Source organism: Wyeomyia smithii, chromosome 2 (genome assembly GCF_029784165.1).
Source record: "Wyeomyia smithii strain HCP4-BCI-WySm-NY-G18 chromosome 2, ASM2978416v1, whole genome shotgun sequence".
NCBI classification, from domain to species: domain Eukaryota; kingdom Metazoa; phylum Arthropoda; class Insecta; order Diptera; family Culicidae; genus Wyeomyia; species Wyeomyia smithii.
In genome coordinates, this window is record NC_073695.1 from 276,397,488 (window position 1) to 276,423,642 (window position 26,155).

Genomic DNA, 26,155 nt, shown 5'->3' on the forward strand with positions numbered 1-26,155 from the left:
AGGAAAACGTATATAAGGGACATGTAGGATAGGTCACGGCTCGCCAAGACATCACGAACAGGAACAGCCGGCTGCCTACTTTCGGCCTGCAGGGAAGCCATTAATCTAGACCTGGCGTCACGGTGTACAGGGCATGACCAAACAACGTGCTCTATGTCGTGATAACCTTCACCACAGGCACAGATACCACTCTCCCCGAGCCCAACACGACGGAGATGCGCGTCAAATCTATAGTGATTGGACATAAGCCGGGACATCACGCAAATGAAATCCCGACCTACATCCAACCCCTTGAACCACGGGTTCGTCGACACCTTGGGGATTATGGAATGTTCCCCCTTGGTCCTTCCCAATTCCCCCTTGGTCCAAGAATTTTGCCAACTGATGATCGTATTCTGACGTACAAATGCGAAAAATTCATTAAAGGCAATTGGTCTTTCATAAATATCACCGTTTGTTGCGCCCACCTTAGCCAAAGAGTCCGCTTTCTCATTACCCGGTATCGAGCAGTGAGAAGGGACCCACGCTAAGGTAATCTGAGTAGATTTTTCGGATAAAGCACTCAGGTGTTCCCGTATTTTCCCCAGGAAATACGGAGAGTGCTTAACATCTTTCATCGATCGGAGAGCCTCAATGGAACTGAGACTGTCCGTAAAGATGAAATGGGCATTTTTTCGATAATCCTGAAATGGGCATTTTTCGATAATCCCTAGGGTGTACTGAATTGCAGCTAATTCTGCGACGTAAACAGAAGCAGGATTATCGAGCTTATGGGAGACGGTTAAATTGTTATTGAAGATACCGAAGCCAGTGAACCCATCAAGAAGTGATCCGTCAGTGTAGTACATATTGTCGCAGTTGATGTTTCGATATTCATTGGAAAAATTTTTAGGGATCTGCTGCACGCGTAAATGATCCGGGATTCCACGAGTTTCTTCTATCATGGATGTATCGAAAAACACAGTAGAATCAGAAGTATTTGATAAGTCGACACGATTTGGAATATTCGAAGAAGGGTTAATATTTTGGGACATGTGATTGAAATACAATGTCATAAAACGGGTTTGAGAATTAAGTTCGATTAACCTTTCAAAATTTTCAATCACGGGACGGTTCAAGACCTCACATTTGATTAGAATACGAGAAGACAGGCTCCAGAAGCGGTTTTTCAATGGTAGTACTCCAGCTAAGATCTCCAAACTCATCGTATGGGTCGATTGCATGCAACCCAAGGCGATACTCAAACAACGATATTGTATTCGCTCCAGTTTGATCAAATGTGTGTTTGCTGCGGAGCGGAAGCAGAAACACCCGTACTCAATAACCGACAATATCGTTGTTTGGTAAAGCCTTATAAGGTCTCCTGGGTGGGCTCCCCACCATTGTCCGGTTATTGTACGAAGAAAATTCACTCTTTGTTGACATTTTTTCATCAGATACCTCACGTGACAACCCCAGGTGCCTTTAGAGTCGAACCAGACACCAAGATATTTGTGTACCAAAACCTGAGAAATCGTTTTACCCATTAATTGTGTTTGAAGCTGAGCAGGTTCATGCTTCCTAGAAAAAACTACTATCTCAGTCTTCTCCGGAGAGAATTCGATACCTAGCTGTAAAGCCCAAGCAGACGAATTGTCCAAGGTATCTTGCAATGGTCCTTGCAAATCGGCAGCTTTGGCTCCTGTAACAGAGATTACACTGTCGTCTGCAAGTTGTCTTATCGTGCATGAGTTTGCCAGACATTCGTCGATGTCATTTACATAAAAGTTGTAAAGAAGGGGGCTTAAACATGAGCCCTGGGGAAGACCCATGTAGCTAATGCGAAAAGTTGCCAAATCGCCGTGCGTAAAATGCATGTGATTTTCGGACAACAAATTGTGCAAAAAATTGTTCAAAATTGGAGAAAATCCTTGTCGGTGAAGTTTACCCAGAAGAATGTCAATAGAAACGGAATCAAAAGCCCCCTTAATGTCCAAGAACGCAGATGCCATTTGTTCTTTGCGAGCATACGCCAGCTGAATATCTGTTGAAAGCAACGCAAAACAATCATTCGTCCCTTGGGCGCGGCGGAAGCCAAATTGAGTATCTGATAGTAGACCATTTGATTCGACCCAATGGTCTAAACGACGGAGTATCATTTTTTCCATCAATTTCCGGATACAGGATAGCATTGCAATCGGCCTATAAGAGTTGTGATCAGAAGCTGGTTTCCCTGGTTTTTGGATGGCGATCACCTTCACTTGCCTCCAATCCTGCGGTACAATGTTTTGCTCCAGGAACTTATTGAACAAGTTCAACAAGCGCCTCTTGGCATTGCCGGGTAGATTCTCCAACAAGTTGAATTTGATTCTATCTAACCCAGGCGCGTTATTGTTACAGGACAGGAGGGCAACTGAAAATTCTGCCATCGTAAAAGGTGATTCTATCGCGTCGTGACCCGGAGACGTATCGCGAACAAAGTTTTGCGCAGGAACAGAGTCCGGACATACTTTCCTGGCAAAATCAAATATCCACCGACTTGAAGACTCCTCGCTTTCGTTGACCGTTACGCGATTCCGCATTCTTCGGGCTGTGTTCCAAAGAGTGCTCATCGATGTCTCCCTCGACGTCTCGTTCACGAACCGACGCCAATATCCGCGTTTCTTTGCTTGAGCCAGGCTTTTAAGCTTGGTATTAAGCTCCGAATACCGTATATAGTCGTCGGGTATACCTCCCTTCTGGAAGGCCAAAAACGCGTCGGATCTTTGCGTGTAGACATCGGAGCACTCTTGGTCCCACCACGGAGTGGGAGGCCGTTCTTTGATCGTTACGCCGGGATATTTCGTCGTTTGGGCTTGCAACGCGGCGTCGAGAATCAAGCCCGCGAGGAGGTTGTATTCTTCAAGTGGTGGATGATGTTGAATCGACTCGACCGCTTTTGAAATCATTCCCTCGTTTAACTTCCAATCGACATTCCGTGTGAGGTCATACGGAATGTCAATTGGTCGCTTGCGAGTTGACCCGTTTGTAATTGAAATAAGAATAGGCAGATGGTCGCTACCGTGAGGATCGAGGATTACCTTCCATGTGCAATCCAACCGTAGCGACGTCGAACTTAAGGATAGATCCAAAGCGCTTGGGCGCGCTGGAGGTTTCGGGATACGTGTCATTTCACCGTTGTTCAAAATAGTCATGTCGAAGTCATCGCAAATGTTATAGATTGAAGAGGAGCGGTTATCATTGTAAGGGGAACCCCAAGCCACACCATGAGAGTTGAAGTCTCCCAAAATCAAACGTGGCGAGGGAAGAAGTTCTATTAAATCAAAGAGCAGCCGTTGCCCAACCTGTGCTCTGGGAGGAATATATATTGAGGCAATACAAAGCTCTTTACCTTGTATTGTCATTTGACATGCGACAACTTCGATGCCTGGAATCGAGGGGAGGTTAATACGATAGAAAGAATAGCACTTTTTAATCCCTAAAAGTACTCCTCCATATGGGGTGTCTCGATCAAGGCGAATAATATTAAAATCATGGAAGTTGAGATCAATATTTGAAGTAAGCCAAGTTTCACAAAGGGAAAATGCATCGCATTTGTTTTTATTTATCAAAACTTTAAACGAATCAATTTTTGGTAAAATACTTCTACAATTCCACTGTAAGACAGAGATAGAATCCTTCATATACGCAGTTGAATTAGGCATCGAAGGATACAATCGCTGCAAGGAGGGGCCATTGGGCAGTCAACTGCTTTAAAAATGATCTAACTGTTGGGAGGAATGCTGTAAGAAAAATTTTAATTGGATCGGGTACATTGAAATTTTCAAAAATCCAGTCCACAATGTCAGAAAATTTCACTAATCCAGAGTTTGTTTCATCAACTGGATGTGCAAAAGGAACAACTGGGGTTTTAGATGTTTCTGGCAGTGCTGAGAACTCCTTCTGGGACTTTAAATTTGCAAGCCCAGGAGGAGTTTGCTTCGGTTTTTCCGCAGCACTGTTTGGTTTGTTCGTACTTTTCATTACACTTTGGGAAATCTTAGGACCTTTACGGGGAAGTTTAGGAGAAGAAACATTTTTCCTCTTCCTAGACTCCCCAGGATTGGCATAAGATGTTCCCGCTGATGAATCTTCAGAATCGGTTTCATCAGAGGACAACAGATCAAAGGGGTTCGATGTTATGGTAGAAGTGGTCACGGTCTTCTTCAGCATCTCAGCGTAAGATCGCTTTGAACGCTCCTTAAGTGACCGCTTGATTTTATCTCTGCGCTGCATGTACACCGGGCATGTGGAGAGCTCATGCTGGTTTACCCACAGTTAATACATTTTTCAGCATTAACACTGCAAGAATCTTCCGCATGAGTCTCCCCACACTTGCTACATCGTGCCTTATTGCAGCAGTAGGCTGCTGTGTGGCCTAACTGCTTGCAATTGGTGCAATTCATAACACGGGGTACATACAATCGCACAGGCAGACGAACCCGGTCGATCGAGACGTGGCTAGGGAGTGCAGATCCGGCAAACGTAACGCGAAACGAGTCTGACGGAGTGTAAACTTTTTTACCGCCGACGAGAGACATGGACCGCAATTGCTTACAATCCAAAATCTTCGCCTGTGTTTCGGTATTTTTGAAGCAACCGGTTGCGCTTTTTAGGATACACTCAACAGACAGACTCGAATCGGTTATGACACCGTCGATCTCCACGTCTCGTGCGGGTATGTAAACGCGATACTCGCGTGTGAAGAGCTCAGAGCAAGCGATAGCATTGGCCTGTGCCAGATCACTGACCACGACACGGAGCTTGTTAGGTCGGACCTTGGAAATTTCGGTCACGGCCTTGTACCCCTTCGTCAGGTCTTTAGAAATTTGCAGTATGTTTAATCCCTTTGAATTCACTCCTGCCTTTGGACGAAAATAAACAGTATAGCTGCCCTGTTGAGATCCGTCCGGGTAAAGCCTGGGGCGAGGGGGGACTGGAGAATGAACAGGGGAGGGGGTAACAGAAGGGTCAGGGTCAGGGGGGTTCGGGGATGGTGGCACGGGAGGCGAGGGATCTATATCCATCGCGCTAAATGTAGCGCACTAGCGAACTAGCGCCGACAAGAACACGTACCTCTTTACTTCTTCCTTCCAGCAGTGGTTGTCCGATCGTTCGAAGCTGCACCCAAAGCAGCCAGCAGCACCGGTACAGCAGCACCAATACAGCCAGCAGCAGTGAGCCGGGTGTGAGATCACTCAGCACACTCGACTGTCAACTGATGGCCTTGAATTAGAAAGATCTATTCACTGTGCACAGATCAAGCTGCAGCTGGTATTTTGCACCAACACAGCCAAAGTTGCGAGCCGGGTACAGAACGTAGCGACACAACTCACAATCTAGTTGGCATTTAGCGCGAATATCACACTCTTTTGTTTGGCTATTCGTACAAACGGACCGGGCTGTAATAGAACGACCACTTTGCACGTCCGTTTCTGTCGAGTGTTCGACGCGGAATGATTACTCTGAGTTGATGCTTTCTATAATTCAAGTTTTAATCCTTCGATTATTGGATTTTCTTGATAGATGAATTTACACAATTCTAAACAAAATTCCTCTCACCAAAAGCAGTAACTTTACACCTGCAGTGTACATGTAGTTGGGATCCAAACTGGTGGATGAATCGACAAGATAGTAATTCTTGTAGTTAAACCTGTCGAAAATCGTGAGGACGAGAATCCGACCTTCGATACAAAAGACCACATTCTGGTATATGTGGTATTCTGGTCATATGTGGTCATACCATGCAGGCTTAAAAGTGCTAAGAAATAATTTGTTTATGTTGCTGATGTGACAAAAAACTCCATAACTCGGGAGTGTTAAATTTATCTCAGCTGTGGTGTAAATAGTAGGAGGGTGGTATCCAAGACACGGACGCATAGTTGACGTAGGACTACAATAATTATATAATTTTATTTTGGAGCAATGTTTGATTTGAGATTGTTTTACTTTTGTGGTTTGTCTGATTTATTTTAACCAATTTAAGCTCAACATCTTCTAGAAGGAAGGTATTTTGGTTCGGGTGGCAATATCAAGTATCTAGTTCGTCAGCCCAAATTCATCAAGCGACACCTCAAAAGACTTGGAACTAAAACTAGTTCATTGGTCTACTGGTAACACCACCATTTGAAAAAAAGTCATTAAAAAAGAACCGTTCGTTATTGGCATGGTTCGATTTTGGCAACAGAAAAAATTCTGGCGTGTTGCCAAAATCGAACGGGGTCTGTACTTTAATTATTTCTTTGCAGCACTCTATCTTAGAAGAAAAAATATTCTCTTTAACATTCACAATGGTCCAGAAACCAAAATAAGGGGGAAATTTGGGTCTAGAGCTCTATACCAATGCTTTAAAGAAAAACTTTTTTTTTACAAAGTTACTTAAAATTATTTGAGCTATAAAACTGTAGAACAAGGTTTTCTATCTACAAAAATAAAAAAGATACTTGATACCATCGAGAATTTTGGTCACCGTAATTTTTGATACTTTTTCAATAAACGCTTTATCATATGTAACAACTTTGTAGAAGAAAGTTTTTCTCTAAGATATTGCTTTAGAGCTCTAGACCCAAATTTCCCCCTAAATTTGGTTTCTGGACCATTGATGAATACCTTACATACCTTAATACAGCGAATTTTCTTTAATACGCGAAAAGGCAACCTTCTATAAAATATTTAATTGAGTACGATTTAGTAGATATTAAACTTCCTTCTATATCTATTTTTCTTGTTGAAGTTGGCTCACTCACCGATCACAAAGCGGCAAAGATGTCACATAAATTTTTTTCCTGCAGTTACAAGCTCGTGGAAAAAATATCGATAACGAATTACAGTTTTAGTAGAAAATGTATATTCACAGAAAATTTGAAATTGACAATTTTATGAACATGTTAACATTCAATTCAGGTCAATTTCAACATTTTTTCAGCATACAGAATTTATCATAAAAAATTTGATCAGTTTCAAGATACAAAGAACAACGAAGATACCATATTTGAAAGTTATATGTCTGTTATCTTCGAAAATAAACTGAGCTAGAGTGATGCACAACATTAGCCTCAGCAATTAATGTTTGCATAGCGTTGTTCAATTACAAGTAAAGTTATGGAAAGTAATATTTTCTTGCAAATGCTAATTCAAAAAAATTTTCAATTGAAAAATACAAATACCAATGTCGGAACTCTAATATCAAGATGAAATGAATTTGGTTTTCCTCTATACCGCCACCGCGGGATGCAACTAGTCTTGTCATATTGGACTAAATTCATTTAACCAGTAAGATATAATCATCAGTACAGCTCGTTTAACTACCTATTCAAAGATCTGTAAGGAGCATTTTGGTTTTCTATTGTCTTTCAAATACCATATATTCAGTTGTTTGAATAAATCTGAAAAAAGCAGAGTGTAGAGTTCAAAAATAAACAACGCATTTTGTTGTCCCCGGTGGTGCAGCGTATTTTACGGCACCCGAAAAATCATATTGAATTCTGATATTTGCTGCTATACGAGACAAGAAGAAGAAGAAGACAATTCAAACGGCAGTTCGATTGTGTTCCACGCCACACTGTGCGTCAATAGCGGCAATGTAGTTTGGCTTGACTGCACAAAAATGAATATCGAGTTTTTCTGCACTGGTAGACTACGAGTAACCAGCGCTCTGTTCATACATTGCTCGGTGCAGTACTGTTGCCTGTGCCATCATATTCTCCTTCAAGACATCAGTTTTATTAACATAAACATATTTATTAACAGCAGAACGTAATACTGTCTGATAGTGAAGGTGGTTACGAACTTTCCGTAAAAGCTTCACCTTCAAGACATCAGAATAGTCTAGGCTCATGGAAGCTAACATTAGTTGACCTATTGGGACGGGGAGATTCTGTCAAATTTTTTTTTGCCACTGCTATACAGGATATCACAGTAGGCAGTTGGTGTCTATTCATGAAGTCTGTGCCAGGCGTGCTCGCATATGATTGGTACATTGTTGGTGAAAATTCGACCTCGAAACTTTTATTCAATTTTCACTGTTTAACAATGAAGTGATAATGAAAATTAAAGAATCACAAAATTGTCCATCATTTCATCAATCCAACGACATATTGATTTCTTTTATCCATCATGTGGTTACATCAGTATAACCGTTTGAAATCTTTCATTCCGACGTTACATCTTGGTTCTAGTTTTCGCGGAATGTATCTCGATATAGTGCGGTTAGACGTAGTCCTACGTCAAAAACAACAGGTGTGAGCATTACTTATAAGGCCATCTAAATTTTAGCCAATCCTTTATTTAATCTTTGAAGATGGCTCGTAAACGCTTCTCAAAGTTATCACAAGCCGCACGCACGACCTCGATCGGTATTTCATCCCAGATTTTCACCAAAAGATTCTTGAAAGTGTCCAAAGGCATGTGTTTTACTTCACCCAGCTTTCTTAGCATGTATCTCGAAATGCTGAAGTCCAATGGATTCAAATCGGGAGAGGTTGCGGGCCACTCAAAGCAATAATTCTGGTAAATTTTCGCTGCACCACTTCTTAACAACGCGCTTGCACTGAATCCTGTTAAAAGCAGAAACTTTCTTCTGAAAGACACAACGCAGCAAATGATCTTCAGTAATGTGTTGTAGATTGTACTTTTTTATTTATGTTTACATCCCTGTCGATGAACTGCACTGGCAGTGGCAATTTTCCTCTGTAGCATATTGCTTCACAAACCATCACAGCTGAAGCATTCTGGAATCGTTTCACTATTCTTTTATCTGCTGAAACATCACGAAGGCATGTTCCTTGAATTGCTTCGTCGTCATCAGGTAGAAAGGTGCCGTGGTGGATCAAAAGTTTGAAAGTCTTCGAAAGAATAGTCGGAAACTTTTTAATAATGCGAAACGTACTTCAGAGTGGGCTCCATATAGAAGAGCCTTAACTGAATATACAGGTCAGACTCGATTATCCGGAGACTCGATTATCCGGAATTTTAGTTTTTTGGTGTCCGTTTTCAATTTTTATTCCGAAATTTTGCCTTTACCATCCCTTCTGGCATATTCGTTATCATTTAAGTCACGTCCGGCATGTTTGGGACATGTTCGAATTCAGTGAAAATAATCAATGTCCAACTTATTTTTTTTTTCTTCTCCAGATTTTTCCCCTTTTCGCCTCAGAAATAACTTCTGGCTACGCCACTGCATCATACAAGTAAAATAAAGAAAACAAATATTTATGTTATGTTCGTTATTCGCAAAATTTCAGTACTTTTTGTGTGATTTGATTATCCGGAAAACTCGATTATCCGGAATGAAAAATTTTATGATGTTCGGGATAATCGAGTCCGACCTGTATCAATGGAATCAGGAAACCTGAAAGGAGGTCTCGGGTTCAAATGTGTGAATCTGTAGAAAAGGCTCCAGTTGTTTTACAAAAGACTCTTGCTAAAGATCATATCGTTGAGCTGGGCGAATCCAGTCATTTCTGATTCAGGTGAAAGTTAATTCATGCTGACTTGCTCTGGGTCAACTAGAACAGTAAGTACTGTACTGTACTGTGAAATTCTTACAAGAACCAGGGTGGAAATTTCAATGAGATTCTTTGAGCCCTTGAAATTTGCAAGTGTAGATGGAATATTTACAGCATTGCTACAAAAAGGTCAAGCAATACTAATTCCTTCTCTCAATGAGATTTTTAAGACCAGTTTAAGGTTGAATCATATTTCATCAAAACGGAGGGTAGTAAGGGTAATCTTCATACCTGAAGGTGGGAAGCGTGATAGGACGCATCAAAAATCATTTAGGTTATGTTGAAGACATGCAAAAAAGTGCCAAACGATTTCATTCATTCATCTTACGCGCAAACAAAACCGCTTATAAAGTTACTTTGCGGACGTTATAGTTATCTTGGTAAGAGGAAAGTTGGACAACATGGTTTCAGAAAAAAATCAAGAGGCTCTAAAGTATACCCAGTCTTTGTGTATGAAGGAGAGTCTCAGCAATAATCTGACAAAAGCTGTAATAGTACCTTTCACTAGAAAGAGGAAATTCAATCTAAAAACTCAAGCTTGGAGGAGTAGAAATTTTGACTATGAAATCAACAAGATGGTCAATGCATTATGGATATGCTTCAAGACCGTGGTTTGAGACCATAAATGGTGATGTTGATATTCACATCGATTATACGTCCAAAACTTACCTACTTTTCGTTGGTGGTGGTGGTCGAAAATCAAAAACTCCACTGCTAGAACAAAGCTAAATAAAGTTCAACGACTTGTGTGCATTGCTATAACAGGAGCAATTAGGAGCGCCCCATCAAAAGCTCTAGTTGTAATTCTTCATTTGCTGCCGTTGTACGAATACGTGCAACTAAAAGCAGAGAAGAGTGCTTTAAGCAGAGATGCCAGGTGTTTTTGAAAAATGTCTGCAACTGCTTGAAAAACCGGAAAAATCTGCTTGAAATCAAAAAAAATCTATCCGTGATTCGAAATAAATTCGCTCATGCAGGCAAACGATCTTTTTTACAGATGGCTCAAAAATAGGTACACAACAGAGCAGGAAATGGAACTCAAACGTTGGGGAGATCAGAAGGAGATGACTAAGTGAATTACTGTCAAAAAGTATGCCCGATCTAAAAGGTTTATTACACTAAATGTAAGTCACTCTAAAAAGCTCATAGAGCTCAACAAAAGAGCTCTTTGTACATACGTAGGCCTAGTAACGGAGCACTGTCCGAGCAGATATCATTTAAAAACCATTGACCGGGTTCAGGGTGATATCTGTTACTTCTGTAATATGGAAAGTGAGACCTCGGAACATCTGCTGTGCAGTTGTGGTGCACTATTTGAATGCAGATTAAGGTTTCTTGACAGTGGCCGTTTACAGTCCAAAGAGATTTGGTCTTTGAATCCCGGAAAGGTGATTGGCTTCATAAACCATATCTTACCTGACTGGGAGCGTGCCGATGCAGGTGCTTGATCACTCCACTGTAGTGATCATTATATTTGCAAGGGTGCACGTAAAGTAAACAGGAACATAATACAAAAGTTAATACTGTTGGACAACGTTATTCGTTATTCTAAAGCTTCGTATCCATGGTCATTTTTGATTATTTTATGCATAGTGTTATGACTCATGTTCTTCAACCGCTTTCATCACCGCTGCAGTCTGCGTACTTCGTACTCCGCTTGGGGACGTTGGTGGCCTTGTATACGAATAATCTGTTCAAATTCAGATGTGACAGCTTCCTCCCGATCTGTAAGTTGCAATTTTCCTTCGAAAAAAGTCAAATACTGCCTTTATCACTTGCAACTGAACTAAAAACATGTGTCGCAATCAAAACAAACACAGCTGATTGACAGAGTAGGCCTCCCGATGCCTGTGTGTATCACTTTCACGGTGACACCCTGTATAACACACTGAACGCAATTTCTGTGTGATTTACGGCTTTTGGTGAGTGAAAATAGTAAGTCAATACTGATGTATGAACTAAACATTGCAGTCTCGATAAAAAAAAGGTTGATTAAAAAGCTGCAATTTTTATAAAGTAAAATATTCAAAGAAAGAGCGGGCAGCATCCGCTGCACACAGAATATGGTGACAAAAGCCGGAAGAAAAGTTGCAGCTTTTCAATCTGCTGTTTTTCTATCGGTGCTTGAATGTTTACCGCGATTAAAAGCAAAATTTTTAAGCCAGCCTTTGAAATATTAGTACATTAGTACAGAATTGCTGTTTCCACTCACAGAAAACTGAAACTCAATGAGCAATTTTTACTAAAATCTTGGTCAATGAAAGTTCATTTTCACTCATGGTGAATGAATTTTGACAGATAGCATTGTTATTTCCATTTTCCATAACCCTTGCGACAAATGCAAAAAATGCCTCAAACAAATTGCTTTAAAAATAGCATTCCTTAGAATTTTAGTGCGCCTAGTGTATGCAAAAGTGCGTGAAAAGGCTGCAGAGTAATTGCTCGTCGAGTTCGTCACTTCATCGTTTGCTTACGGGAACACTCCTTTAAGTCTCTGGAAAAGTTATCTTTGCTAAGAGCACCAAAATTCACAGGAAGTTTCTTCATCTGCTATAACCCTTCACTTTTCTTCAGTTCGAGCTCTATGGCAAAATCTGTGTTTACCAGTGTAAAACAACTCTGTTCGAATTTTTATTTATTCCCTGTATTGTAAAATCAATTGATCTTAATTTCGTGATAATTGCTACAAGTTCCCCAGAGGCCAAACGCCAGCAAAACACCCAGTACAACACACAAGCAGCCGCAGCTGAGTGCAAACTGGAGCAAACGAGTGAGTCATCTTCATTCCTAGAAGAAGAATTTATCAGCTTCAATCAGTCATGAAATAATTATGACCGCACACACCCCATAACCGCGAATTCGGTGCCACATCGAAAAATGTGGCCTTTGTTTGAAACCAGTGAGCCGCGACCTTTGTGTGTGCCTCTTGGAAGACGATTTCATATCGCCATATCGCAGTATAAAAACACAATCTAGACTCACCGAGCAAGCCGGAAACCCGGCCCTCGTGGTTTGCGACTCATTACTTTTGCAGTTGTAGAAATCGTTGCCAGCGCATAACGTAAACACTCTGAGTCAAATTTATCACGAATCATGCGATACATAAAAAGTTAGAAACTGCTTGTGCTGCCGTTCCGCTGCTCGTATGCTTCTACGAACGAAAGTTTTGATCACTTCTTCGGTATTGCCAGTGAACAAAAATACATCCATATCAGATTTCGACCCGCAGCATATTATCCAATATGTGCACCGAGAGACCCCTTGAATGGAGAATTTCGTCTCGTCACTCCAATTAACCAATTTGACGTTCGTTGCTTGTCGAGAAGTCTTCGCGTAAACGGTTTCATTCGTATTAAAATATTTAATCATCGTGCTACGGAGTCGTCCCAGCGGGACAATCTGGAAAACATATGTGAGAACTTGCTGACTGCAGCTTTTCATGTACGGTATACATAGGAAGATGATCGACCTCCTCTATGCTGAGCAGCTGATGGTGACCGGGATATATTGCGCCGTTCTTGTTCCATTTTGTTCCATTCGAAGCTTTGGAATAAGCCGAGTATGCCAATTTCAAAACAATCTGGAAAAGAAATGTTTTTTTGGCAAATTTTGAATACCGTTTGTATGGAACAAAAGGACACCCCAGCGACGATCGTGAATGTACATACGAGGGAGAGAAGCATAAACCAAACATCGCACACATGAGTCACATTCGGCCGAGTGCAACGCACGTTTGGCGTTGTAGTGTTGACGAATAGCAGCGGCAGAGAGTGCGATCGTACATTCACGAGGAGGGTGGGTTCAGAACGAGACGAAAGGATGTCAAACTTACCTCTGAAAGGCTCTTTTGTTCGTTTCACTGTTTACAACTACAACTTTTGACATTTTTTATTGCATGGCATACTTTTCATTATCGTGAAAACTCTTCTACTTCATACAAAAAACTGCTCGAATACAGAAGCCCGTGCGTTACGCCGAGAAATCTGCGTCGCCGGAAAGCGAATTAATTCGTTGACCCGACACAAAGTACCAACACAAAAAGGGGAAAGCACAGCTGTTACATATCTAGAAAAGATACGCTTTTAAAACTGGCAGTGGCGCTGGCTTGGCTGTATATATGTAGGTATATACCGATTGTGAGGAAGCGTGTCGTCATAACCGCATTGCTCCTTGCCACTTTTGAGCTATGTACGGACGAAAAAAAAACGGTGGGCGCAGAGAGCAATATGCTTCCGAGGTCCTGTTTCCATATGTATGCATTGTCGTGAACCCTCGGTTTTGCCAGAGGTTTCCGCCTTTATCCTGTATTGAAGTTTTTCACAACTCCTTTTTGCTGAACCATTCGGCCGGCAGAGTTGCTCTACGATGTCAGATCCTAGCGTTGCAGTCATTTGTGCAGCAACACTGCTAGCTAGCGGAGTTCCAGCTTATCAGCACCGCAGCCTTGATGCAGTGTTTGATCAGCTTATCTCACTGTCGCTCTACGACGAACGCAAGAAAGCAAGGAGCCTCGAGTTGCTGAGTGTAAAGAGTTTGAGAATATAGTGGAGGTAAATATTTGAATCTGGTTCAAATCTTTTATTTATAATAACCGTTTCTCACGTTGCTATGTATAAATGTATGCCCAACTGATTGCTGGACAACTTTGAATAACCGTTGATTTCCGTTTTGCTTCATTTTTAGATCCAGTCATTTACATGTGGCATAGTCACCATCAGTCATCGGTGTCACCTCGGATTGACCTGCGAACAGAGGAAGTCTCCGGCCAAAGCTTGGCGACGAAATCGAAGAAGCTAGTCGCGCTGAAAAGAATAAATTAGAATTATAATTCAACCTCTCCTTACGCTGTGTCCCGGCTAAAGCCATAGGCGAGTAGCACCGAGGTGTGTGAAATGAAATCGGAGCAAAGTTGCCGCCGCAGCAAAAAAACCGAATGTGTTTATGCATAATGTCGAGTGAATCGGTTGGATACGGCAGTACGTAAAGAAAAGGTACAAACGGAGATTGGCTTAGGGAAGCAAAGCGGCAGGACCATAGTTTCCAACGGAGCTTTGCCGGTTGTAGATGGTATAGAAGAGTAGAAACCCTATCGAAATGTATAAGTGATGTAATCAGTAACTTCCTGCTATTTGGTGGTGGTGTAACTAACAACAGCTATCGTTATTCTACTCTATTACTAACAATCCAGTGTAATGTGCTAGCGATTTGTTTCGACAAAAAGCAAACCAAAGAGTTCTGTGCCATATTTTCGAACGTAGCAGAGTTAACCCAAAAATTATAAGTACAACAGTGCATTTAAGTTAAATTACTATTTAATATCTTAACTAACACATAAAATGAAGCGCACTCGTCCGGCTAAATCAGCTGACGTGGCAAAAACTGCTGCAAACAAACGAAAAGCTAAGGTCATTAAAAAAGAGAACGAAAATAACAACAACAACAACAACAACGATCCCGAACCGATTGTTTCCAGTTTACCAGAAGCGCCGGAATTGATTCTACAGGAGCAACCGATTCTTCCGGTGATCGAATCTCCAAGCAAACGAAAAGCAAAAGTCATAAAAAAAGAAAATGCAAATAACAAGAATAGCAACATCCAATTACCCCAATTACCGGAACAGATTTCACCCCAGAAGCCTATCCTTCCGAATGTTGAAGCTCCGGGCAAACGAAAACCGAAGGTCATTAAAAAAGAAAATAACGAAAACAACAACCTTGAGTCGGTAGCGCCCAATTTGACAACATCATCGGAGTTTATATTACCGGAACAGGCGATTCCTCAAGAGGTTTACACTGTGTCTGAATTACTAGTTGAATATGCTCCACCGGAGCAGCCCATTCTTCCGGAGGCCGACGATTTGGACAACGGTTTGTTGGAGCTGGCTGTCTACCAGGAGCCCACATCAGGCACCTGGTCTACCGGAGGTGACACCAGTGGGACCGACCAGCCGAAGTCGGGGCGGAAGAAATCTCGCAAGCAGTACATATGCAACGTGTGCAATAAGAATTTTATGGGTGCAAATGACCTGCGCAAGCATTTGCGCATTCACAACGACGAGCGGCCGTACGCCTGTCCGCACTGCACCAACCGCTTCCGACAGGCTGGATGTTTGAAGAATCATATCGCTTCCCAGCACGGCACCGATACGTTGTACACGTGCGACCTGTGCGGAAAGGCTTTCCCCATCAAGGAACGGCTGCGGCTGCACATGCGAGTGCACACCGGCGAGAAACCGTACCAGTGTCCAATGTGCCCGAAGACTTTCGCCCGTGGGGGTCAGGTGAGTTGGTCTGTTTTCGTTATAGACTAGATGGGTTTGATGTTTTGGTTGTGGTGCACGCAAGCGACAAAAGGGTTAAACAGCAGTATCCGTTGAATTTGAGAGCTAACACCTGTTTTTGTTTTCATATAACGAAACTATCTATTAGGAATTAGTTTTTTTTTCAGAGCAATCAGGTTATCGAGAGGGGCACTCTTGTGAGTCAGCATTGAATCTGGTGTTATCAAAATGGAAAGAAAAAATCGAGGCTGAAGAAACTATGCTTGCTGTATTTTTTGATCTAAAACGCGCTTTTGGAACAATTTCTAGGCCCTTATTGTTGCAAACATTGGAGCGCTTTGGTATCGTAGGGACAGCATATGAATGGTTTGAAAGCTATTTGTGTGCTAGAACTCTAAAGACTCGTTTTAATGATTTTGAATCGAATTCCATTGCTTATGCATTTGGTGTACCACAAGAAAGTGTTTTAGGGCCCATTTTGTTCGTAATTTATATTAATGACATGAAGCGAGTTTTATGGTTTTGTGATATAAATTTATTTGCCGATGGCACTGTTCTGTTCATTGCAGCGAAAAATCCAAACGATATTGTTGCACTTTTGAGTCAAGATTTACATTATCTGGCGAATTGGTTAAAATTTAAACAGCTTAAATTAAATGTTAGTAAAACACAGTACTTGATTATTTCTTCTGCCAACCCAGACCAGACGTAAACATTGTAGTTGATGGTGAGACGAAAGATCGCGTAAATGAATTGAAGTATTTTAGAGTTATTATTGATGGCAAATTAACTTTTAAGTCTCACATAGATAATGTCATCAAGAAAATGGCGAAAAAATGCGGTATTTTGTGCCGTTTGAAAAATGAATTGACTGTTAGTAGTAAAATTAGTTTTTATAAATCAATCATTTCATTCTGTGCCGAACACGCATCAGTGTAGGACGTGTTTGGTGATCACTCCGATAGAATATAAAACAAAAGACGCGCGAGCAAGTGTTGGCATTGTTTGCCTGGTCGAGTGAAGGTTCAAGGTCGCCCGCCTTTGTGCAACTGTTTCGCATCGTGGCTGTTTGCTGGTGCGTAAGCCGATTTGGCTAAGAAGAAGCCTACAGTTGACAGCGAGTTGTGTCGCTGTGCTGAGTGATCACACACCCGGCTCACTGCTGGTGGCTGTTTGAAGCTGCTGTATTGGTGCTGCTGGCTGTAACGGCTGCAGCTTCGACCGTTCGGACAACCAACCCTGCTGAAAGGAGAAGTAAAGAGGTACGTGTTCTGTCGGCGCTAGTGCGCTAGATTTAGCGCGATGGATGTAGATCCCTCGCCTCCCGTGCCACCATCCCCGAACCCCTCCGACCCTGTCCCTCCTGCCAACCCTTCCTCTGTTAATTCTCCAGTCCCCCCTCGCCCCAGGCTTTACCCGGACGGATCTCAGGGCAGCTTTACTGTTTTCTTTCGGCCAAAAGCAGAACCGAAATCGAAACCGTTAAACATCCTGCTGATTTCGAAAGACCTGACGGAGGGGTACAAGGCCGAGACCGAAATCTCCAAGGTCAGACCCAACAAGCTCCGTGTCGTGGTCAGCGACCTGGAACAGGCCAACGCTATTGCTCGCTCCGAGCTTTTCACACGCGAGTATCGCGTTTATATACCCGCACGAGACGTGGAGATCGACGGTGTCATAACCGATTCGAGTCTGTCGGTCGAGTGTATCTTGGCAAGCGGTTTTGGCTGCTTCAAAAATGCTTTGTGTCACGACGTAAAAGTAAAGATCATAGATTGCAAGCAATTGCGGTCTGTGTCTCTTGTCAACGGCACAAAAGTGTACACTCCGTCAGACTCGTTTCGTGTTACGTTTGCCGGATCTGCTCTCCCTAGCCACGTCTCGATCGATCGGGTTCGTCTGCCTGTGCGATTGTATGTACCCCGTGTTATGAATTGCACCAATTGCAAGCAGTTAGGCCACACAGCCGCCTACTGCTGCAATAAGGCACGATGTAGCAAGTGTGGGGAGACTCATGCGGAAGATTCTTGCAGTGTTAATGCTGAAAAATGTATTCACTGTGGGGAAAACCAGCATGAGCTCTCCACATGCCCGGTGTACATGCAGCGCAGAGATAAAATCAAGCGGTCACTTAAGGAGCGTTCAAAGCGATCTTACGCTGAGATGCTGAAGAAGACCGTGACCACTTCTACCATAACATCGAACTCCTTTGATCTGTTGTCCTCTGATGAAACCGATTCTGACGATTCACCAGCGGGAACAACTTATGCCAACCCTGGGGCGTCTAGAAAGTGGAAAAATATTTCCTCTCATAAACTTCCCCGAAAAGGTCCTAAGATTTCCCAAAGTGAAATGAAAGTTACAAACAAACCAAACAGTGCTGCGGAAAAACCGAAGCAAACCCCTCCTGGGCAGCGATGGAAACGAAACGATTATGACCCGATTGTCGTTTTGTCCCAAACTGTACAGATTGCGATGTGTTCGAGTAATGAATAAACTTGAATCCTCTCAGTACGTAACAAAATGTTGATGCATTGCTCACTCGGAAATAATAAATACATAATTAGACTATATACAGCTCTTAGAAGAGAATGATCCGCGCAACTCGTTGTGTTTTTTTCTCCGTACGTGGCTCGTCGCACGAGGAAAAACGATAGCAAAAGAGAATAATAAACTTGACTTGTCCCCTTCGCATCGCAGTGACGCAGTAGCAGTGATGTGGTACGGTGACGGCGGGAGGGAGAGTTATTTTAGGCTATCGGACTACTTGGGCAACGATTGTTTTCAGCAGGTTTGCTACACCAATTAATGAAAAACTGCTGGAGTAGTGTGAAACATGATATTATATAATATTTTTTTGTTTTATGCATTTAAAAAAAAAGGCTGCTTAAGCAGGTAATACAGAAATTGATAGGTACCAAACTTTGCTATTATACAATTACCCGAATTATCCTACTTTAAGCTTGCGGTTATGCCGAAGAATTTATCTACCTCTCGTTTTGGTTATGGTTTGGTGAATGGAACATTTTCCTCATATTAATTTCAGAGGTAGTGCTAAGAGAAGAGAGAGAGAGAGAAGGTGGCTACCTGATATAAATAAATTTAAAAAACGCAAGCTTGGCATAGTTTGCGTGATTGATAGTAGACATTCAAATGCCTGAACCTATCTCCTAAAACTAAATTCTTTTTAGTCGTATTGAACTAAGATTTTTAGTAAACATAGCAATAATTTTTTTCAAGCAACAATAAGTTTCGGGTACCTACGTGTAATATTTTATTTTTTCATCGTTTCCTTTCGGATTGACTTTTTACAAAGAATCACTGCGTTACTTAGTTTTGCGTAGGAGGGAGGGAGGGAGGGAGGGAGGGGGGGTAGTAGAGACAGTTACGTAACTATCATGTTTGCTCGAAATTGAAAATTTCGGAGAGGAGTCAGACTGATTAGTGGTAAGTAATTTTAGGGGGGGGAGTCATGTCGAACGCAACCTATCGTTACTTAGGAGGGGGGGGGGTCTGAAATCTAGATTTTCAGCGTTACATAATTTGTAATATAACACGTCGATGTTGCGTTATCATGTTTCATATCAGAGCAATTCCATCACAAAACCGGGCAATCAATTTAGTCGACCATTGCAAATACAGTATTATATCAACCCCTTGATCATGTTTGGAGTGATAAAAGAGGGAAAGTGGTAAAATCGGGAATATTTTCTTTATTATTGTTTTGTTATAAAAGATGGTAAACCAATAATTTAACACGTAAAATCAGCGATTTTGATTACTACAAGAAATCGAATCATATGAAAAAGCAGTTCTATCCGTCTGTCTGCTTCTCTGATCCTTATAGACGTGGGAACTACTGTACTAATCGGCGTGAAAATTTTTATGTAGGGGTTTTTGAGGCCGGAAAAGGTTATTAGAGTTATTAGTTGAAACAACACCACTGATTTTAAAAATAAAAATTAATCGAGGATACTGTCTACAGACATTAAAAGACGAAAGCTTGTATCTTAATTGACAGTGGAACTGGCACTTGTAAATAATTGCGAGATTCGGAGATGGTGGACATACAATGTTATATGATGATAAAATTGGGCGAAAAAGGTGATAAAATCGGGGGCAGATAAAATCGGGTACTGATATTATCGGGTGATTACTGTATTTTCATAGCCAAAAAAAAATCAGTTTTCGATGGTTTTTGATGCCAAATGACTTAGAAACGCATGAAACGTCGAGAGTTGGTGTCATCTGAAAAAAAAATTGCAAAAATCGACTCTCTGGGACTTAATCGTTTTTTCAATTGTGGAAGGCGGAGTTTAAAACATTTAGAATTTATTTTATGAAATTGATTGCTAGTCTCTCGAAATAGCCTGTATAATGATATATACTATAAGTAGCATCGAATACATAATAATTCATAATATTGTGAAAAATGAGTATAAAATAAAAAAGCACTTCGGTTCGTTTGATTGGTGTGACGTCTTCGACAAAGTTGTAGATAATAATTCTGTCTTTCCAAAAAAATACATTTAAAAAAATCATTTATTGAAAAATAAAATAAGACGAAAATTTAAAAAACAATTATGTATTCAAATGAGCTCATTTTTTAAAAATCTGATTTTTTAATAAAACCTACAAAAGATTGCCAAAACAATGAAACCAATCCGACCATTTAGGAGTTAAGAAAAAAAAGTTATCGTTTTTTGAAAAAAAAAAAATTTTTTTTCGAAAAAAAACAAATTGTTTGAAACGTTTTTTCAAAAGGAATATTTTTCTTTTGAAGGGACAAAATATTATCTACAACTTTGCCGAAGACACTATGTCAATCAAACAAACCGTTTCGACTGTAGACATATTTTCAATTTCCAATAGAGCACTGTATGAGGAATTAAGAATATTTTTACGGTCAAAAAGGTTTATTTGATTGTCATAGTGTACCTGGCAAAGTTGTAAATAATAACTTTGTACTTCCAAAAAAGATGTACCCCGTAAAAAAAAATAGCTTTTTTTCTGATTCCTCCATGACCGGTTTCGTTGTTCAGGTAATCTTTCGAAGTTTTTATAAAAAAAAAATCGATTTTTTTCAAATAGGCTGTTTTGGATAATTAATTTTTAATTTTCTTTTAATTTGTTTTCAAAAAATCAATAATATGTTTTTACAGTCTATATTCGTTAAAAATCTGTCCATGTGGTATGTGGACGGCCCCTAAATAAAACGAATAAATTGTCTGGTACAGCATTCACATAAGCAAGTACAAGTGTCCTAGAGAGTATATTTTTCAAACAAAATCAAAAAAACATATTCCATCAGTATCCACCGTTTCATGTACTTTCAAGACACTTGGAATAGAAAACATTATTCAAATTCCATGCACCTCCCGTGTGTGATTTTGTAAATGACATGGAAGCATTCAACATTTTCCGCGAGACACAATCTTAATTTTGGTTGAGTTATATTTTTTTGCACAGAGTAGTTTTTTGAAACATTTTGTAAATTTGTTTTGAAATATCTTGCCATTTTACATGGTATTTTTTTCCAATTCAACATTGCCACCCTAACGACAATGATGTAGCAAATATTATACTTTCAGGAATTTTTCTATTGGTATTGAGTGAAAAGTGATTTTTTTCTTTTTATACTCATTTTTACACAATATTATAAACCACTCTATGTCAAATAAATGAACCACCCTAATGAAACATAATGTTTTCGATGCTAGTTATAGTGTATATCATTATACAGGTTATTTCGAAAGACTAGCGATCAATTTCATTAAATAATTTCTTAATATTTTGAGCTCCGCCTTCCGCATCTGAAACCGCCATTCTCTACTGCGAAAACTTGCCGAACTTTTTGCGGATATGTTAACCTTTTCTACCTTTTTGTCCATCCTGACACACGTTTTATACAAGCAAGATCTCTAAACCAACTGGGAACTTGAACCTGCCACCAAAACAATCTCATTATGGGAGTAGGAGACAACACACTTTTTTTTCACTCTCTTTTTGACAAAAATCTCAATCTTTGGCGGAATGATCATGAATGATCTTTGTTCATCATATGTACATATTGCGACTAACCCCATATACTCAGCTGTGCACATTTAGATACAGATGTTGTTGTTAGCAGTCACGACAAGAGGCGAATAGTGCGAAGGAAGCGAAAGAGAGTACGCCAGCAGGGATACTATATACATGGTGCTCATTTGCAATCCTCGTAACTCGTCTTACACATAGATCTGCTTGCAAATGCGAGAAGAGTAAATGTATATCGCACACTGACAGAGATGTTAATGCATCACAAAGGAGATTTATATGTATTCAAAAATCGCTAGAAACGATTTTCTTCCATCGCTGCTCCTGGGCTTGCAAATTTAAAGTCCCAGAAGGAGTTCCCAGCACTGCCAGGAACATCTAAAACCCCAGTTGTTCCTTTTGCACTCCCAGTTGATGAAACAAACTCTGGATTAGTGAAATTTTCTGACATTGTGGACTGGATTTTTGAAACTTTCAATGTACCCGATCCAATTAAAATTTTTTTTACAGCATTCCTCCCAACAGTTAGATCATTTTTGAAGCAGTTGACTGCCCAATGGCCCCTCCTTGCAGCGATTGTATCCTTCGATGCCTAATTCAACTGCGTATATGAAGGATTCTATCTCTGTCTTACAGTGGAATTGTAGAAGTATTTTACCAAAAATTGATTCGTTTAAAGTTTTGATAAACAAAGACAAATGCGATGCATTTTCCCTTTGTGAAACTTGGCTTACTTCAAATGTTGATCTCAACTTCCATGGTTTTAATATTATTCGCCTTGATCGAGACACCCCATATGGAAGAGTACTTTTAGGGATTAAAAGTGCTATTGTTTCTATCGTATTAACCTCCCCTCGATTCCAGGCATCGAAGTTGTCGCATGTCAAATGACAATACAAGGTAAAGAGCTTTGTATTGCCTCAATATATATTCCTCCCAGAGCACAGGTTGGGCAACGGTTGCTCTTTGATTTAATAGAACTTCTTCCCTCGCCACGTTTGATTTTGGGAGACTTCAACTCTCATGGCGTGGCTTGGGGTTCCCCTTACAATGATAACCGCTCCTCTTTAATCTATAACCTTTGCGATGACTTCGACATGACTATTTTGAACAACGGTGAAATGACACGTATCCCGAAACCTCCAGCGCGCCCAAGCGCTTTGGATCTATCCTTATGTTCGACGTCGCTACGGTTGGATTGCACATGGAAGGTAATCCTCGATCCTCACGGTAGCGACCATCTGCCTATTCTTATTTCAATTACAAATGGTTCAACTCGCATGCGACCAATTGACATTCCGTGACGGAATGTCGATTGGAAGTTATACGAGGAAATGATTTCAAAAGCGGTCGAGTCGATTCAACATCACCCACCACTTGAAGAATACAACCTCCTCGCGGGCTTGATTCTCGACGCCGCGTTGCAAGCCCAAACGAAGAAATATCCCGGCGTAACGATCAAAGAACGGCCTCCCACTCCGTGGTGGGACCAAGAGTGCTCCGATGTCTACACGCAAAGATCCGACGCGTTTTGGCCTTCCAGAAGGGAGGTATACCCGACGACTATATACGGTATTCGGAGCTTAATACCAAGCTTAAAAGTTTGGCTAAAGCAAAGAAACGCGGATATTGGCGTCGGTTCGTGAACGAGACGTCGAGGAAGACATCGATGAGCACTCTTTGGAACGCAGCCCGAAGAATGCGGAATCACGTAACGGTCAACGAAAGCGAGGAGTCTTCAAGTCGGTGGATATTTGATTTTGCTAGGAAAGTATGTCCGGACTCTGTTCCTGAGCAAAACATTGTTCGCGATGCGTCTCCGGGCCACGACGCGATAGAATCACCTTTTACGATGGCAGAATTTTCAGTTGCCCTCCTGTCCTGTAACAATAACGCGCCTGGGTTAGATAGAATCAAATTCAACTTGTTGAAGAATCTACCCGGCAATGCCTTGTTGAACTTGTTTAATAAGTTCCTGGAGCAAAACATTGTACCGCAGGATTGGAGGCAAGTGAAGGTGATCGCCATCCAAAAACCAGGGAAACCAGCTTCTGATCACAACTCTTATAGGCCGATTGCAATGCTATCCTGTATCCGGAAATTGATGGAAAAAATGATACTCCGTCGTTTAGACCATTGGGTCGAATCAAATGGTCTTCTATCAGATACTCAATTTGGCTTCCGCCGTTCCAAAGGGACGAATAATTGTCTTGCGTTGCTTTCAACAGATATTCAGCTGGCCTATGCTCGCAAAGAACAAATGGCGTCTGCGTTCTTGGACATTAAGGGGGCTTTTGATTCCGTTTCTATTGACATTCTTTCGGGTAAACTTCACCGACAAGGATTTTCGCCAATTTTGAACAATTTTTTGCACAATTTGTTGTCCGAAAAGCACATGCATTTTACGCACGGCGATTTGGCAACTTTTCGAATTAGCTACATGGGTCTTCCCCAGGGCTCATGTTTAAGCCCCCTTTTTTACAATTTTTATGTAAATGACATCGACGAATGTCTGGCAAATTCATGCACGATAAGACAACTTGCAGACGACAGTGTAATCTCTGTTACAGGAGCCAAAGCTGCCGATTTGCAAGGACCATTGCAAGATACCTTGGACAATTTGTCTGCTTGGGCTTTACAGCTAGGTATCGAATTCTCTCCGGAGAAGACTGAGATAGTAGTTTTTACTAGGAAGCATGAACCTGCTCAGCTTCAAACACAATTAATGGGTAAAACGATTTCTCAGGTTTTGGTACACAAATATCTTGGTGTCTGGTTCGACTCTAAAGGCACCTGGGGTTGTTACGTGAGGTATCTGATGAAAAAATGTCAACAAAGAGTGAATTTTCTTCGTACAATAACCGGACAATGGTGGGGAGCCCACCCAGGAGACCTTATAAGGCTTTACCAAACAACGATACTGTCTGTTATTGAGTACGGGTGTTTCTGCTTCCGCTCCGCAGCAAACACACATTTGATCAAACTGGAGCGAATACAATATCGTTGTTTGCGTATCGCCTTAGGTTGCATGCAGTCGACCCATACGATGAGTTTGGAGGTTTTAGCTGGAGTACTACCATTGAAAAACCGCTTCTGGAGCCTGTCTTCTCGTATTCTAATCAAATGTGAGGTCTTGAACCGTCCTGTGATTGATAATTTTGAAAGGTTAATCGAACTCAATTCTCAAACCCGTTTTATGACATTGTATTTCAATCACATGTCCCAAAATATTAACCCTTCTTCGAATATTCCAAATCGTGTCGACTTATCAAATACTTCTGATTCTACTGTGTTTTTCGATACATCCATGATAGAAGAAACTCGTGGAATCCCGGATCATTTACGCGTGCAGCAGATCCCCAAAATTTTTTCCAATAAATATCGAAACATCAACTGCAACAATATGTTCTACACTGACGGATCACTTCTTGATGGGTCCACTGGCTTCGGTATTTTCAATAACAACTTAACCGTCTCCCATAAGCTTGATAATCCTGCTTCTGTTTACGTCGCAGAATTGGCTGCAATTCAGTACACCCTAGGGATTATCGAAAAAATGCCCACGGACCATTATTTCATCTTTACGGACAGTCTCAGTTCCATTGAGGCTCTCCGATCGATGAAAGATGTTAAGCACTCTCCGTATTTCCTGGGGAAAATACGGAAACATCTGAGTGCTTTATCCGAAAAATCGTTTCAGATTATCTTAGCGTGGGTCCCTTCTCACTGCTCGATACCGGGCAATGAGAAAGCGGACTCTTTGGCTAAGGTGGGCGCAACAAACGGTGGAATTTATGAAAGACCAATTGCCTTTAATGAATTTTTCTCATTTGTACGTCAGAATACGATCATCAGTTGGCAAAATGCTTGGACCAGAGGGGAACTGGGAAGGTGGTTACATTCCATAATCCCCAAGGTGTCGACGAACCCGTGGTTCAAGGGGTTGGATGTAGGTCGGGATTTCATTTGCGTGATGTCCCGGCTTATGTCCAATCACTATAGATTTGACGCGCATCTCCGTCGTGTTGGGCTCGGGGAAAGTGGTATCTGTGCCTGTGGTGAAGGTTATCACGACATAGAGCACGTTGTTTGGTCATGCCCTGTACACCGTGACGCCAGGTCTAAATTAATAGCTTCCCTGCAGGCCGAAAGTAGGCAGCCGGCTGTTCCTGTTCGTGATGTCTTGGCGAGCCGTGACCTATCCTACATGTCCCTTATATACGTTTTCCTGAAATCCATCCACGCCCCAGTTTAATCCTATTCCCTTCCGCCTACATCCAACCAAACGACAAGAACACGTTAAGACCCCGGATC

The 26,155-nt window shown here is 41.3% G+C and overlaps 1 protein-coding gene across 5 annotated transcripts in view; it reads left to right on the forward strand.

Annotated features, from left to right (window-relative positions):
- The window catches only part of LOC129723026 (zinc finger protein 892-like), a 46,609-nt gene that overhangs the window by 10,425 nt on the left and 10,029 nt on the right, over positions 1-26,155 (forward strand). For 4 of the 5 annotated variants that reach the window (XM_055676959.1, XM_055676956.1, XM_055676961.1 and 1 more), the window contains exon 2: positions 14,208-15,805. In XM_055676959.1, the coding sequence (XP_055532934.1) occupies positions 14,861-15,805 (945 nt within the window). In that variant the 5' untranslated portion in view covers positions 14,208-14,860. Of the gene's footprint in view, positions 1-13,937; positions 14,075-14,207; positions 15,806-26,155 lie in introns of those variants that run through there. The other variant, XM_055676962.1, reaches the window with a different exon arrangement.